Source organism: Pelophylax lessonae (genome assembly GCF_965119305.1).
Source record: "Pelophylax lessonae genome assembly, chromosome: 4".
Lineage (NCBI taxonomy): Eukaryota > Metazoa > Chordata > Amphibia > Anura > Ranidae > Pelophylax > Pelophylax lessonae.
Window position 1 is genome coordinate 505,996,537 of NC_138771.1, and position 17,297 is coordinate 506,013,833.

The 17,297-nt window shown below is 42.3% G+C and overlaps 1 protein-coding gene across 1 annotated transcript in view; it reads left to right on the forward strand.

The window, feature by feature from the left end:
• ITPR2 (inositol 1,4,5-trisphosphate receptor type 2) overlaps positions 1-17,297 on the forward strand; it is a 611,059-nt gene that overhangs the window by 263,416 nt on the left and 330,346 nt on the right. The window contains exons 14-20 of the mRNA XM_082252924.1: positions 907-1,048; positions 2,816-2,977; positions 5,997-6,169; positions 8,013-8,132; positions 8,966-9,151; positions 12,259-12,510; positions 14,744-14,888. Of these exons, the coding sequence (XP_082109050.1) occupies positions 907-1,048; positions 2,816-2,977; positions 5,997-6,169; positions 8,013-8,132; positions 8,966-9,151; positions 12,259-12,510; positions 14,744-14,888 (1,180 nt within the window). The remainder of the gene's footprint in view (positions 1-906; positions 1,049-2,815; positions 2,978-5,996; positions 6,170-8,012; positions 8,133-8,965; positions 9,152-12,258; positions 12,511-14,743; positions 14,889-17,297) is intronic.

A 17,297-nucleotide genomic window follows, 5' to 3' on the forward strand; every position in this document is an offset into this window, starting at 1 on the left:
GATCCCTATCCCATGCAGCCTGGCAGGCCAGGAAAGGGGGGGGGGGGGTGAGCGAGCGCCCTCCTCCTAAACCATACCAGACCACATGCCCTCAACATGGAGGTGGGGAGCTCTGGACAGTACACAAGTTTTTGACAGTTCCTTTCCACCGCCCCCGAAAAAAAAGAAAGACTCCGGTCTCGTCAAACGCTCCCCGCCAACTGCCTGCTCCTCCTTCTGATGTTTCTTAAATAGCTAAGGGGCGGGGTCACCTGATGATGTGAGTGGGTGACCCCACCCCTTGGGACATCATCGACCCATCACGCCTGGTCGGTGATGTCAAAAGGGGCAAGGTCACCTGCTGACATCATTGGGTGACTCCGCCCCTTAGCTTTTCAAGAAATGTCAGACAGAGGAGCAGGCAGTCGGTGGAGAGCCTTTGACGAGGCTGGAGATTTTTTTTTTTTTCTGGGTCTGGCAATGAGGCGGCCAGCGTGATTGACAACAAATCTACATGGCGGGACATTGTTTTTAATCTTTAAATAAAGAAATTGTCAAAAACTTGTGTGGTGTCTTTATACACTTTACAACCCCCCCAATGGCGCTCATTCCCCCGCCCCTTTCCTGGCCTGCATGCTCAGATAAGGTATCTTATCTGGTATTGATTTTGGGGGGGACCTCACGCTGTTGTATATATATATATATATATACATAGATATAGATATATAGATATATATACATAGATATATGTAAAAATACAGTATATTATAGGATTGGACAGTGGCAGACAAAAAACTGTAAGCCAGCTCAGGATAACCTCTCCTAGAATAGAGTGGGTATATAGTAAAAAGGTGGTTTTTCAATGTTTAAAGAAGATGATATGCAATTTGTTGCCCTCTTTATGATTCATTTTTTCTCTCTGTTTAGGTTTGTAACAAAACTTTTGGAAGATCTGATATTTTTTGTTGCTGGAGTCCCTAATAACGGACAGGAAGTACTGGATGTAGTCGTCACCAGACCCAACCGGGAAAGGCAAAAATTAATGAGGGAGCAGAATATTTTAGCTCAGGTAAGCAACTGGAGCTTCATCAGAAATTAGAAGAAAGACCTACATTTGATTTGTATTTCGAACACACGTACAACGCAGAAAAGCACATATGTTTCAGTCCAATCATAAACAAAAAAATTTCTCGCACTGTTTTTTTTTTTTTTTTTTTATCATGGTTAATCTTTTTTATTTTAGGTCAGTAAACAATCAGAGAACCCAAAAATATTTTATTTTCAATATTGTTGTGTTTTGTATGTCATATCACATATGGGAGGATGCCAAAAATTGGTCGATACAACTGGAGATTCCAATTAAATAGATAAAAAAAAAAAAAAAGTATGATGAATGCACTTGTGGCTAACATGGGGTTACATGTATATCCAGCTAATAATGATCACATTGGGACATATTTATATGTCAGCTGACCCAAAGCTTGATTTTCCTGCATAGCTTCCAAAGAGCCACTTCTTGTGGTACCTTTTTGCCCCTTTGGTACCCTGAAAACTTTAAACATTCACCCCAACATATCTGACATTTGCTTTTAGTTTCCAGTGTTGCCTTTATTTTTAGCCTCAGAATTCCACTTTATTTAGACTAAAGAACAGCCACTTTGAAGTTTAAAGTGCAACTCAACGTATGCTCAGCAAAAATAATCTTCCCCAGTCTCTTACATACTTTGCAAGGACGTTCTCAGACTTCATTGCACAAGTTTACTGCAGCCATTGTACTGGAACTCACATGTGGATTACATTGACTTCTTATTTCCTGAGTGCTAAATGGGGCAATGGGGTTGATTTACTAAAGGCAAATAAAATGTGCAAACTGCAGTTGCTCCAGAGCTTAGTAAATGAGCAAAAGTGATGCTGACTTCCATCATCTAATCATGTGCAAGCAAAAATGCAGTTTGTTTTTTTATTTCCCTTGCACATGATTGGGTATTCTTTGCAAAGTGAATCTTTACCTCATTTACTAAGCTCTGGAGCAACTGCTCTTGCAGAGTGCAACTACACTTTGCAAAGTGCAGAGTCTATTTGCCTTTAGTAAATCGACCCCGATGTGTCTGCCTACTATAGTCACATGGGCAGCAAGGAACCAATCACACGAACAGTTAATGACATGCCTGCTATATCCTCCTATGTACTTCTACAACACACAGAACGTTACCATACAAGGAAGCCATGTATAACATTTTCAGCTAGTTTTTGAAAACCATAGCTGGGTATAGATTAAATTTGGCTTTATTTAAAAATATGAAATGGCTTCTACAGAAATTACCTATATTTTGGTAACAGTTGACTTACTCTTGAAATAAACAAGTGCCCATCACACGGCCAAAAGAAGTAAGCATGAAAGAAGCAATGTATCCTAACAGCAGACTGAGACATAAATGCTCGGATGGTGTGCGGCATCAGGAGGTGTCCATTTGGGATATCTGATTGTACATGAAATGCAAGTTCTCAGTGTAATGCAGAAAATAATTTTAGAGATCTTATATTAGCATCTTTAATGCTTTCGGCCATCTATGATGCATTTTATGGCATAGGGACACCTGCTTTAATTCTCTGTGCTAATAAGACTCAAATCGAGTCCTTGGTTTTCCTGAAAAGCTTCCTATGACTCCTGAAGAATAGTCACTTTGTTAATGCCTTTCATCTGTTCCCTGGGCAGTTAGTAAGTTAGGAAGTGTGAAATGCAGTTACATATGAATATTTTGGAAGAAAATAGTGTTGTTTTTGTTTTATCCAGGGAATGACAACTGTTGTTTTTTTTTTTAATGATTCTTCTCAGATCTTTGGCATCTTGAAGGCACCGTTTAAAGACAAGGCTGGTGAGGGTTCCATGCTGCGTCTTGAAGATCTGGGAGACCAGAGATATGCCCCTTACAAGTACATCCTGCGACTTTGCTACCGCGTCCTAAGGCACTCTCAGCAAGACTATCGGAAGAACCAGGTTAGCGTTACTGCTATGGAAGCTGGTTGTATTAGCGATATCCAGGCAGATTTTTACATGCTTTTTAAACATATGTAAAACCAAAAGTGTGACTAGATCATTAAGTGTGAGCATTCTGAAACCAAAGTTTAATGCAGACGGTCATCATATATAAAGGAAAACTGCAATGAATGAAACATGGTGGTGCCATTGCTGTGAATCCAGAAAAAAAGCTTCTCCTCCTCTTCTTCTTCCCCCTCTTTTATACTACAGTCCCTCCCTATTCACAGTACAGTTAGAAACAAAATGATGGTACTCCAGCTACATTCTGGCACTTGTATCAACCTGTACATGTTGAACTTACAGGCAATGATGGGATGAAGTCTTCATGCACTCAAGGCAAAAAAGCCCAAGAATCATTTTCATGAGCTGTGAACCACTTTATTAGCATACAGGTTCTGCTCTTTGTTGCACCTTCCTCCTCTCCAAATGCCTAAGTTCTTCTTTTCACCACACCCCCTTTACTTATTATTACTGTGTACAACAAACCCTCTGCCTAAGAGTGCAACTCTCACTCCTTTACATGGTTGCACCCAAGCTGGTTTTCAGATATGTCTTGCATGCAGCTGAGGGGCAGGGAGTGCCTCCGCCGTCAAAGGCTGTTGGCTTTGGCAGCTTCCCAGCAGGATAGCTCAGGTGGGTTTGGTTCTGGTGTTCCTAGCCTAATAAAGTCACTACATCTAAAGACGGATACAGTGCAATTTATTTTATTTTTTGTTCTTGGGTTTAGTTATGCTTATTGTTGCATGTAAAAAGGAAATGTTTATCTGAAGAAATGCTGCTTTTATTAGTGAATTGATCAAATGCTAGATTTTAGCTGGAGTGCCAACATTTTGCTTTTTACTGGCTGTGTTTAGTTTGAGACTGTTTAGCTGGGATTACAGGATTTGGCCTCTGTTTGTCCTGGATTGTATGAAATAATGTTGAGCACATTCTAGGGAGGGAGCAAGGAAGATCACTCTTTGGCACAGGACTAAAAAATAAGGTAAGAATTCCCCCCCAGACTACATTATCATTAAATTATGAATATACAGGTGAGACACCCACATGGAAATTTTTGACAGGAGTTTCGCTTTTAGCAAACTTGCATTTAAGAGGCATTAAAACTCCTGTCGCTGACCTCTTCTGAAATGCTAATTTCCTGGCTGTCATGGTGATCCAGCATTTTTTAAACCATTACAGTACCTGAAACAAGTATGCAGATCAGAAGCTGCGATTTTTTTCTGAATTTCTTGATCTGCATGCTTGCTTCATGTTAATTACTCAAAATGTAATTACTAGAAATTTTAAATCTGAATGTAGCGCCCCCCCCCCCCAACCTCCAGAGGCCTGGTGGTGACCCCCAGAGACAGGGAGGGGCGACATTCCTCCTCAGGGTGCAGGTTACTAGGCATGGTGGGTGGTATACAAAGTAGAAAGATGGGTGCCAGTCACTTTTATGCCCAAACAAAGAGAAGTTTATTTCTCACAACAGGAAAAATGTGGGAGAGAGAGGTAGGACACAGGACACCCTTAGTCAAAGACAGCAGCAGACTTGCAGTTTCCTCAGACTCCTTAGACAAAAATATAGAATAGGTAGACCGCGATACAGAAAAAGAGCCTTTAGGCTGGAACCAGCAATCTGTACTTTGTAGCATGAGCTGTCTACTGTAGCAACAATTCACAGAAGGTGCAGGAGCTCTCTGGATGATTCCATCTTGATGCTTTCCCAGACTCTCCACAGTTCCCCGGTTCATGGCAGAGTAACCTCCGGTACTTCATCTCAGGTCTCCATCCTTTCCTGCATGCTTCCAGGTAGTGCGCAGCATCTCCCTTACAGAGCCCTTAGCACATGACTAGTCCTTAGGCTTCAGGCCTACCCAGCAGCAGCTGTTCCCCACACAGCCGCCCAGTGGAAAGGACACAGATCACCTGACTTCCTCCAGATAAATACCTTCTCCCAGCATGCTCAGCGACCAGTATGATTGGCTAAGAGAAGTATACATATTCATAATCTAGACTTTCTGTAATTCATCACATCAATGCCAAGGGTAATAGTTCCACCTATAGACAGAAGGGAGAAACCACAGCTAAGCCAGGTTTAGGAGGAAAATCCAATGATCACAAAGACTACAAATTAGCCAGGCTAGCTACCATCTAGCACAGCTAAATTTTTTAGCAACCCTGTTTAGGACAAGGGTGCTACCCTGTTTAGGACAAGGGTGCTACATGAACAACAACACAATTACTTTCACTTATATGTATTTCTCAATAGCCACAAAGGATCTAAATCCACTTTGTGTGCATTAAATACATTTGAAACCCCAAGTTACCTTGTAAAAGTAGCAGTGACATCATATGCCCAGAAGACACCACCCACTACAGGTTGCCTGCAGAAAGCTTTAGAAAGGGGTGGAGACAAGACCGGTCACACTTGTACCAGTCACTCTGTACAAGGCGAGAGAGCAACAGTAACCGATCTTTATTGCAGAACAGTGGGCTTAAACGCCAACATGCCACACACATGCGTCACTGGGCAGACAATGTTTCTGAGGGCACCTTCAGTGGGTTATCCTAGCACAGAGACCGAGCTGGCAAAGATTTTGTTCCCCAGTAACGATAGCCAATGGGACCAGCTCCCAATCATGTGACCACAGTGGTTACATGATCGCCAATCCTTTCTGCCCCCCAGAACCTTTTAAAGAGAAGTTGGGGCAGGCAGGAAGGGGTTAAATATTTCTAATTTTTTTTTTTTTTTTTTAATGAGTTTGTTTATTTCTCGGTCATGTGATTCTTTAAACTCTGTGTCCCCTCTCTATGCAAGCAGCTTTTCACATGTTAGGATTGATATCAGTGCCCGAGGGCTTGCAGTGTGATGGTTTAGGGTGGGATAAAGTCACAAGGCCTGGAAATAGAGCACTTAGTAATGAGGGCGGCAACAGCATGACATCCGTCCTGGTCCTAGCATCTATATTCACAATTGACATTCTTCCCTTCCCAGGAATATATCGCCAAGCATTTCTGCATCATGCAGTCACAGATTGGATATGACATCCTGGCAGAAGACACCATCACGGCTCTCTTACACAACAACCGCAAACTGCTAGAGAAACACATCACTGCCAAGGAGATTGAGACCTTCGTGAATTTATTGAGACGGAACCGAGAGCCGAGGTCAGTGAAAGACCGTCTCAATGTCTTATGGTTCAATGAGTATAAAAACTCACAAAATAATGCATTCATCATGTTTCTGTGAAAATCTAACCACTGTATAAAGTGTTTTAAATATATTTTTTTTAATTAAATATTTTTGTCATTCGTAATATGAAGTTTCAAATACATTTAAATCAGTTTTCCACATTTTACACAAAATAAAAAAAAAATAAGAATAGAGTCAGAATACAATCTTTGTCTGGTTTCCCATTTGGGAGATTTACCTTCATTCCCTAGTCTAGAGATACATTTTTTTCTGCTCAAAAGCTCCTCTCCTGAACCCACCCTTGGTGGGGTTTTTTTTCTAGCCTGTAAACGCCGCTTTTCTAATACACCTGAAAATGTCTATGTGTGCATAAACACATAAGGCTTTCATAGAGGTGATTTTACAGGCTGAAGAAAAAAAAAAAAAAACACTCAACAGCTGCATTTTTTAAGCCCAGTTTGCATAAGCCCTAGGCCCCTTTCACACGGTCCACATTCCGTTGCAGACCGTGCTCTGCTCAGCGGGGATCGATCCGCCGATCCCCGCTGAGCCGGCGGATGACAGCTCCGTCTCCGCACTGTGTGCAGAGAGGGAGGTGTCAGAGCCCCGCTGCTCTCTATGGGGAACGGATGAGAGCGGACCGCCTGTCCGCTCTCATCCAATCCCATCCGATCCCCAGGACGGATGGAAAATAGGGTTTCCATCCGTCCGGATTTCACGGACAGGATCGGATGCGGATGGCAGTGGGTGTCAGCGGACATGTCTCCGCTGACACCTGCTGCTCCATAGGGCTGAATGGGGCATCCGATCAGATCCGCCTAAAAAACTGACAGGCGGATCTGATCGGAACGCCCGTGTGAAAGAGCCCCTAGGCAAACCAGCCTGGAGCTGCACAGCAGACATGCTGTATTTTATCACAGCACACTGTACAAGATTGCATGTCACTGTGCATCGTGCTGCTGTACAGTCATATGAATGAAGTGTACCTTTGTACACTTCAAATAAAGTTCTAAATATCAGTGAACAAAAAAAAAAGGGGAACTGTGTGGTGCATTGAATTGCACACCTTAGTCTGCTCAAAACATATATTTTAATTTATGGTAGATGCTGGGAAGTTAACTTGACAGTCTTGTTTATCGCTCTCTTGTTGAAATCTCTGCTGACTTCTTGGGTCATTATAAGGAATTTCCACTATCCCTGTGCTGAGTTTGGGGTCTAGACACCTGCTGTATCAATTATGAGGGACTCACACCATTCCTGTGCTGAGTTTCTGGGACTCAACACTTGCTGAGGGGTTCACACCATTCCAGTGCTGAGTTCTCAAGTCCATACACCTGCTCTGCCCCCCAGCCATATGTTGAGTGCTTGGATCAAACCTGTTGTGCTCATTCTGAGGGGCTCCCACCATCCCTGTGCTAAGTCCCTTGATCATCACACCTGCTATGCCCATTATATGGGGTTCCCTCCATCACTGTACCGAGTTCCTGGGATTGAACACTTGCTGTGCTCATTGTGAGGGGTTCCTGCCAATCGTTTGCTGAGTTCCTGGGCCTGTACACCTGCTATGCCCATTATCATGGGTTCCCATCATCCCTGCACTGAGTTCCCAGGTCTGCACACCTGCTTTGCCCATTATGAGGGGCCCCCACCATCCTCATAATGGCAAAATCCATTTTACCAGTGTTTTACAGACAGTCCATCTTTCATAGGGATCAATGGCACCCTATGTGAATGGGGCCTTTTCTTCTGTTATATTCAAAGGTGCAATTTGCTTGAGAATGTATGTCCTAATAAAGATCTCATGTTCTTGTCCTTTAGATTCCTTGATTATTTGTCAGATCTGTGTGTGTCAAACACAACCGCCATACCTGTAACTCAGGAGCTGATCTGTAAATTCATGTTAAGCCCAGGAAACGCTGATATCCTTATTCAGACCAAGTAAGTACCTGACTGCTGTAATTCAGACCCTGCCATTGAGAGCACATGTCTCTCCCAGGAGTGGCCTTCTATGTTATTTTTGTTTGTGTAACCGGATTTTCGGTAGTAGCAGTACTGGGTGCAGCCTTTTATATCTTTCAAAGGGCTGAACCATCCTGTAGAAAATCATAGTACACTCACACCACTACACATCCTATAATGAGCTTTTTTTTGTGATAGCATTCACTATGCTAGACATGCCTGTAGCCAATCAGAGCACTGGGACACTAACAGCACTAGGCCAAACGATACTAAATCAGATTGTGGGAACATTGATGGGGCTAGACAATCCTGTATCTTCTCAAAATATTCATGTAGCATCCAAATATTATCTCATACCAGGCAATATTTCTGGTCTTTGAGTGATGTTTTACCTTTGAAAGATTTATGCAGAGGGCAGAACTGAATACTTCAAGGCCACAAATAGCAAAATGCAATCACTTTCTATCTCTCTGCAATTTATTTGCTTTAAGTGAATCTGTCAGTAGCAAACTAGATGCAACTAACATAATTTCCTAATAGCAGGCACTACAAGATTCCTTAGCACACTTTTTAAACCTAAAATCTTTTCTAGTGCATGCCCTACAAGTACAGACACAATCCAAATGTAAATACGAAGTAAAAGGTCTGGCATGCCCTCTCCATGCCATAATGCAGTGAGTGAACTGGCCTGCCATATAATTTTATCACTAGCTGCACCACTTTTTTGGTCTGCTATAGAAGAATTGCTAGATCATATTGCATGCCTTAGTATGACATTGACATGTAACGTACATGATGTATCGTCCTTCCAGATTGGTCTCTATGCAGATGGACAATCCTCTAGAGTGCTCTGTGCTCGCAGACGACCTTGATGAAGAAGAAGTCTGGTTATACTGGATTGACAGCAATAAAGAGCCACATGGCAAAGCCATCCGACACCTGGCACAGGAAGCTAAGGAGGGAACTAAAGTTGACCTGGAAGTTTTAAACTACTACAGGTGAATGTCATGGTACATCTTTAGGTGCAATGTATAGTCTTTTCAGTTTTCTTAGATACACTTGTATAAGAGATATGCTTCAATTTTATATATTTTCGGTGGTGTTATCGTTGTAAAACCTTGCTTCAGTGTAGAATTTTAAATTGTATATGTACATTGAGGAGTGATATTTGCTCATTACATACTCAGACTTTGCTTCCTGCACAGCTCTGCGCAGCTGTTGTGCTTTGGTGCTCTTGTCTGTGAAGCTTTCTGTTTAACCCTGTCATAGTGCACCTAGTAGTAGTTACATAGTTACATAGTTAGTGAGGTTGAAAAAAGACATCAGTCCATCCAGTTCAACCTATGAAGTGTGTGTGTGTGTTTGCTGTTAACCGTACATTGTATACCCCTGTATGTTGTGGTCTTTAAGGTGCCCATCTAATAGTTTTTTGAAACTATCAATGCTCCCTGCTTGTGGAAGAGAATTCCACATCCTTACCGCTCTTACAGTGAAGAACCTCTTACGCATTTTAAGGTTAAACCGCCTTTCCTCTAGTTTTAGTGAGTGGCCACGTGTTAATCACATTCTACTAGATTTGTTCTGTAATGTTGAAGACATTTCTAATGATTTCCACAGATTTAGTAGGTGTTAGGAACACCAGCATTTATAGCTACACACTCACCTTAATCCTATCACCATTGACAAGGCAGATGTTGAATGACCAAGAACAGAATATTAGATATGAAAGTCTTTGAAATCACCATATTCACTGGACAGAGATAGATAAGTTATGGTTGGCCCCCGGTTCACCCAAACGGCCCCAGTTCACCCAAACGGCCCCAGTTCACCCAAACAACTTATTGTGGAATGCTGATGTGGATATGCCTTCTGCTTCGCTACTACACATCATGGTGTTGTTACGTAATCTGTGAATAGAGTTAAGACATAAGCACTCCCTTTTATCTGAGCCTCTCTATTGACAGCTTTCCTGTACAGCCCCAAGATGCCACATAGTTTTACCTTCCAAATGATTTCTCCGTGGTTGTCATGAAAACATATTTCATTTTGGGCACTTAGTTAATTCTGTTACACAAATATTACGGTCATTTGAGGACCTATGTGCAAAGTATGACCTTCCCCGCAAGGCGTTTTTTGGCTACCTTCAGATTTGCCACATATATGCCTTATCTTTTGCACCTAATGTCCAATTTTCCAAATTGACCCTGTTTGAGCGATTAGTCCTTGGGGGCCCATCCCAAAAAGGATTAATTTTGGATATTATTAAACTACTGAAGGAGTACCCTATGGAAGCCCTAGGTAAACACTGTTACATGCTTAGGTGGGAACAGGTTATAAGGGAAGAGTAACCTATATCTCAGTGGCAGGTTATATGGTCCCAAGCAGCTGAAATTTAAATTTGTATTCTTTATAAATAGAACACGGATAAAGTGCTCTTTTTTGGTATATGACCCCCACCCGCCTTAAAGCTATATATTCTTTGTTTTCTGATTGCTTCTGGCATTGCTACAGAGATCGTGGTACCTTGCTCCATATCTACTGGCAATGCCCACTATTACAACCCTACCGGTGGTAGGCACAGGACCTCCTTCAAAGATTGTTTGATTCAAACCTTTCCTTTTGTCCCAAGGTCTTTCTATTATTGCTACTCCCTACTAAATTACCTAGGCTTTATAGGAAACAAATGCGTCATATTCTAATGTTATGTCGGCTAATTGCCTTGTGGCTCTCCAATGGAAAAGCCAAGCACCACCAACCTCCATTGAGTTGTACACTAGGATTAAGGATGTGGAGACTATGGAGTCACTTACAGGTTGCCTCAAAGACCTTATTGGTTGGCATATTGCAGTCTGGGAGCCTTGGCATTCACAAGAAGAGTCCTCTTGAGAGTCTAATATTCCCCAATGTTGCCAGTGCCAGTATGCTCCAATCCCCAGGAGAGACAACTTCAGGACCTTTCTTACTTTTACTCTTTCTCCTTTTTCTTTCATTTTTGTTTTTGTAAGCTCTTTACGAGCATCGCAGCAGGTTGGGCTCAATCCCTGGGCCCTGTTGGGCCTCAGTTGGTCCCTTTTAGGATTGGGTCCATTGGCTAATGTTTTCAAAGCTAGACTGTTCAACATACATTTTGGTCAAATAATGTTATTGATACTTGCAGATGTCTTGCTGTTATTACTCATGAATTCCCTTCAGACCTATACTTTTGTTGGATTATTGGTTTGCTGTAGACCTTATATGATGTTCTCTGTTTGTTGTCTTTTCTCTTTCTTTCTTATGTGAAAGAAATCATTTTATGAAAGTTGTCAATTAAAAAAGAAAAAAAAAAAAGAAATCGCCCCATTTTATTTACATAATCTTATCCCATGCTGGCTCAATGCATGGTTACATGTTAAAGTATAATTAAAGACAAAACCTTTTTTTTTTAGTTTTCGATGAGTGCAGAGGGATTAGAATGCTTGTCAGTTTTTATTTTACCGTCTGTGCCCCCGTTAGGAATAGTCTCCCTCTCTAATTGTCCTGTTTACCATAAATGTTAAAAGTGAAAGTGAAAGAAAATCCCAAATTTTCTTCCAATGGGGACACTAGTTCTGGTAACCTGGGGGTCCCCATCGGATTTCCCTTAATTTGCAGAGATTTCCTCTCACTTCCTGTTTGGCTATGGGACAGGAAGTGAAAGGAAAGCTCCAAAAGGGGACACAGCTGGTTAAAAAAAAAAAATCTGAAAGAGGTTATAACCCTACCTTGGTCTATCCAAAATGTAAAAAAAAAAGTTTTCCCTATAGTTCTACTTTAAATATTTGAGTAAAAGGATGAAGTTGTGAATTGTCAAATGGCCAGGGTAGAGATGTTAAAAAAGGCATTATATGTCCAGAAAAAAGGTGTGAAATACCCCTACCATATTGGCGCGACTGTATTAATCTTTCTCTTGTGATTTTGTTAAACACAGCTACAAATGGAGTAACGAAAATTGCAAACAATCTTCTACTTATATTTGTTGCATAATAAAAGTTTAGTCTTTTCTGGAATAATAACTTAGACAGACAGCCTAAAAAGAAATTAAATTACTTGTTATACAATTTTTAATTTTTTATTTTTTTTGGTAAAGGTATCAGTTAAACCTGTTTGCACGGATGTGTCTGGACCGCCAGTATCTTGCCATCAACCAGATCTCCACCCAGCTTTCTGTAGATCTGATTCTCCGCTGTATGTCTGACGAAAGCCTCCCTTATGACCTGCGTGCCTCCTTTTGCCGTCTCATGTTGCACATTCACGTGGACCGTGATCCTCAAGAAACCGTGGTTCCTGTGAAGTACGCCAGATTGTGGACGGAAATTCCCACACGAATCAGCATCCACGAGTGAGTGTTTTAATTCAGTCTCCTTAAATCAGACTTAAGCTGGTTATAGATGGATCGACATTCAGCAGGCTCAGCAAGGACTGGTCAAATTTCAATCCATCTATGGCCATTCCTGTTCAAGAGGAGTCGATCTAATGATCTAATTGCTCCCGAATAGGACTGTTATATTTCCGTGTGATCATTGCTTGCGGCCAATCGACTTTAGTGCTGATCAGTGTATTCTGACAGTGGGACCCCACCACTGTTAGAATACACTGATCAGCGATTAAGCCGAATGGCTGCAACCTGTGAATACAAAAGCACAATGTGGAGGATTCCTTCATCAACCTCGAATATGTGCCTAGGGGAATACATTTCTTTTTTAATCACACGGGCTGGAAAAAAACTCATTGATCTATCGGCAGCTTTAGTTCCCGCTGGACTGCAGCAATAGATAGTAAAGCTGTAAATACTTACTGTGAAGAAGGTGAGACTTTAGGTTTTCAACAGGGGTTTTAATGACTACAATTGATCACATGGTTTCTGCTAAAAGGGAGCTTCAGTGTTGCAGCAGTTTAGGGGTTGGTTAGTGTTGGGGCTTAGGTGATGGGTGGGGTTGCGATTCAGTGTTTTAGGGTTTAAAGTGGAGGGAAAGGCTGTTCCTAACTATGCTTAAACCTTCTCCTATTCCCTCTTTTAAAACCTATTTTAACTACCTTGTAAAAGACGGATGCCTATACTTACCTATTCTGAGGGCACTCCGGTCACATATTCTCCCGGCTTCGTAAGAGAAGAGAGATCACCGACCATTGCTGTAATACCTGTGCGGTGACATCACCCATAGGTTTACTATGGGGCATCCATTGTCGTCCATCTCTCCTTTTACCTGAAACCGCCACTGGGAGCAGATCATATGACCAGACCAGACTGCCAGATGAACAGGTAGTTTAAGCATCTTCCTCTACACAAGGTAGTTAGAATTGGATTTAGAATGAGGATGGGAGCAGGTTTAAAATGGTTCTAAAGGCTCAAGTTTTTTTACCTTCATGAATTCTATGCATGAAGGTTAAAAACCTTCTGTCTACAGCAGCACCCACAGCCCCCCCTAATACTTACCGGAGCGCCATCTCAATCCAGCGATGTGTACGAGAGCCTCGGCTCTCCGGGGACTCTCTCTCCCCATTGGCTGAAAGAGCAACGGCACCATTGGCTCCCACTGCTGTCAATCACAGCCAGTTAGCCAATGAGGAGATCAGCGCTGCTGGCTGTAGCCAGTGGTGCTGATCAAGCTGAACTTTTCCAACAGGGTTGTTGTACAGAAGTCTGCCCATACATGGATTGAAATTCAGCTAGTTCCTGCTTAACCAGCCAAATTTATATCCATGCATGGCCAGTTTAACATGTTATGTAGTGCAAATAGGACCCCCCCCCCCCCCCCAACATACAGCCCCTTTCTCCTTCCCGTGACAGCTTGCACCCTCAGCTGTTGAGACTTTTAAAAATTGTAGGACCCTGCACGCACAGCCGCATCATTCATTCACCAAAATCTGTGAATGGATCAACTACATGTGCTGTCTTCCACTGCAGCAGAAGAACTTGTAGTTCTCAGTAAAACACAAGTCAATGACCAAAGTCATAGTTCAGTGACACTTCCTAAATCTGTGTACAAACATAGAGTTGGAGGAAGAGTATGCAGGAACCAAGCACTTATTATTTTCAGAGGGAGAGATCGGCATTAGCAACCTGTGTATTTCTCTTATGAAACATGTAAATGGTAATCTTTGCTTTTAACTCTAAATGGGACTAAGGCTAGGCAAAATCGTCTGTGTTCCTGAAGCGCAAAAAAAAAAAAAAAAGTGCATCCCTTTTGCAGGCATGCGTTGGTGCCATTAATTATTAATGGCCGCATATGTACCTTGCTAACATGCACTTTATTGTGTACACCAAAATGCACAGTTACAAAGTACCATGTGGTTTAGTGCAGCAGGCATAGTTACACTTGCATAGGTGTGAACATAGTTGGATAACTCAGTAAATACTGTACAGTATGTAACAAATGCAAACTGTGTTGTTTTGTTTTTTCTTTGGAATATGAATACAGTTACATAATGGGGTGGGTATAAAAAAAAGAAATATATCAGTGTCCATATAATGCTGTTTCACCTCTCACCATCATAAAGATGATTATTGGAAGGTCTGTAGGTTTATCTAGATCAAGTTATAACAATTTTTCTCCCTTTCCTCTTGTATTCAGTTATGACTCGTTCACTGACTCTTCCCGGGATGACATGAAGATGAAATTTGCTCTGACCATGGAGTTTGTGGAAGAATATCTAAAAGAGGTTGTAAATCAGCCTTTCCCCTTTGGTGACAAGGAGAAAAATAAATTAACCTTTGAGGTACTGGGATTATGCGTGTGTCTCAACAGAAACCTATGAATAGCAAAAAGAATTTTGCAATTTTTTTTCCTTTTAAATATTTTTTGCATCTCTAGCCTCCCTAGATTTTATGTATAATGCAAATGCAAACCTAAAATCCATGTCAGAGGTCCAGCACAATCCCCACATCCCTTTGTGCATATTTTGCTTTTTTTTATACCTCTATCAGGTACAGCACTATCCACCCAATCCAAACGGGTGGCTAATGTTAGAGATGGGCCGAACACCCCCCTGTTAATTTCGCAGCAGAACTCCTGAACAGGAGGAAAGTTCAAGCCTGAGCGACGAACCCCATTAAAGTCTATGGGGGGCGAACAGGAAAAATCAAAAATGCCCATTTTGAAGGCTTATATGCAAGGAATTGGCCATAAAAGGGATATGGGGGTCTGGGTACTGCCCTGGGGGACATGTATCAATGCAAAAACATTTTTTAAAAACTATAGTTTTTTTTTAGTAGCAGTGATTTTAATTATGCCTAAAGTGCAACAATAAAAATGAATAATGCATTTAAATATAGTGCCTAGGGGGTCCCCTTAGTCTGCCTGTAAAGTGGCGCATCTGTAGCATATAAATAACATGCTGCAGCAAAAATGACATTTCTAAAGGGAAAAAAAGTCAAATCTCATTTAAAATGACTGGCAGTTACAACTGCCAGCATCTGGCTATTATAAAAAGAAAGAAAAAACAGTGCCCCTTTGGAGGGGAACCCCTGCACCAAAATTTTAAAGTAGTCCCCCCCCAAAATCCATACCAGACCCTTATTCGGGCATGCAATCTGGCAGGTCAGGAAAGGGGGGAACAAGAGAGTGCTTTGGGGCAGGTGGGCTCTCATCCCCACAACCGTGGCCATTAGTTATGCAGGTCTGCAGGCGGGGGCTTATCAGAATCTGAAAGCCCCCTTTTCATAGGGGGGCCCCCCAGATCCCCCTCCCCCTTTGTGAATGGGTATCAGGTACACATTCGCCAAAAAAGTGTACAAAAACTAATAAAAACAAGAAATTTTTTTGACAAATCCTTTATTAAAAAATAAAAAATATAGTGTCCCTCGATGTAAATCTATCGTCAATCACTGCCGACCCAACAAACCTCCAAAAAAATACTCTGCCTTCTGGGATGACCGCCCGCCAAATGCCTCCTCTGCGCTTTGACAGTTCTTATATAGGTAAGGGGCGGAGATACATCACCCGGTGGCACTGCCCACTTCTGGAGCCCATGATGCCACAAGGGGCGGGCCATCAGGTGACATTCCCCGATGGCTTCACCCCTACCTATATAAGAACTTTCAAAGCGCAGAGGAGGCATTCGGAGGGAGGCTGTCCTAGAAGGCAAAACGTTTTTGTTTTTCCCTGGGGTTGGCTGGCAGCGTGATTGACGATGAATTTACATCGAGGGACACTATTTTTTTTATTTTTTACAAAAGGATTTGTCAAAAACTTGTCTCTTGTTTTATTACTTTTTGTACACTTGTTTGCTGAATGGGTAGAGGTACCCTATACTCTTTCACATGGGGGGGGGGGTTTCAGGATCTGCCCCCCCCCCTTTTCTGGCCTGCCAGGCTGCATGCCCGGATAAGGGCCTGGTATGGACTGGGGGGGACGGGGGGACGACAACCCTGCGCCGTTTTCTTCTTTATTTTTTAACCGGCACTTTTTTTTATTATTCAGCTGTCCGCGGGGAAACCCATTGACAGCTGATGACTCATCAATTGTTAAGGACGCTGCGGCAGGGAAGCCTTAACAACCAGCTTACAAAAAGCTTTGCCCAATCAGGGCTTTAAATGCACTGTGCAGCACTCCGTGCATTGCAGGGTGTGCGGCAAGGTGAACACCCACCAAACATCCTGCAAATTCGGGTGTTCAGTGAACGGCCGAACAGGCAAATGTTCGGCCCGAACTCATGCTCAGGCTGAACCGCTCGCCAATCCCTAGCGAATGTGCTAAACCAAAACAGTGAAAAAACCCTGGAATGATGTGTATGGGAAAACACGTATGACATAGGCACGCAACTACTGGCAGGAAGCCTAGCACATCCAAGGAACTGCTGGCAGGATTCTTCCAGAGGATAGTGTTATGGACTTTCTGTGACTAATAAAACGTGGCTTGCAGAGTTACTAAAAGGTCCACTTTAAGGTTTTACAGTGAACATTTCCAGCTTTGGCCTGCCTCTTCCAGTGATGGGAGACACAAATCCATCTCAGGGACAGCATTGGAGGATACTGGATCTAAGAAATCATCTATCTCTGGGAGTTACAGGCACACTGCTGACTCACTTGATTATACAAGGGGGTTCAGTCTCTCTAGTAAGTGTGGGAGAAGTCAGGGGGAGATTACTTGGAAGTGAGCACTATATTCTGATACGTAGTACTATCAC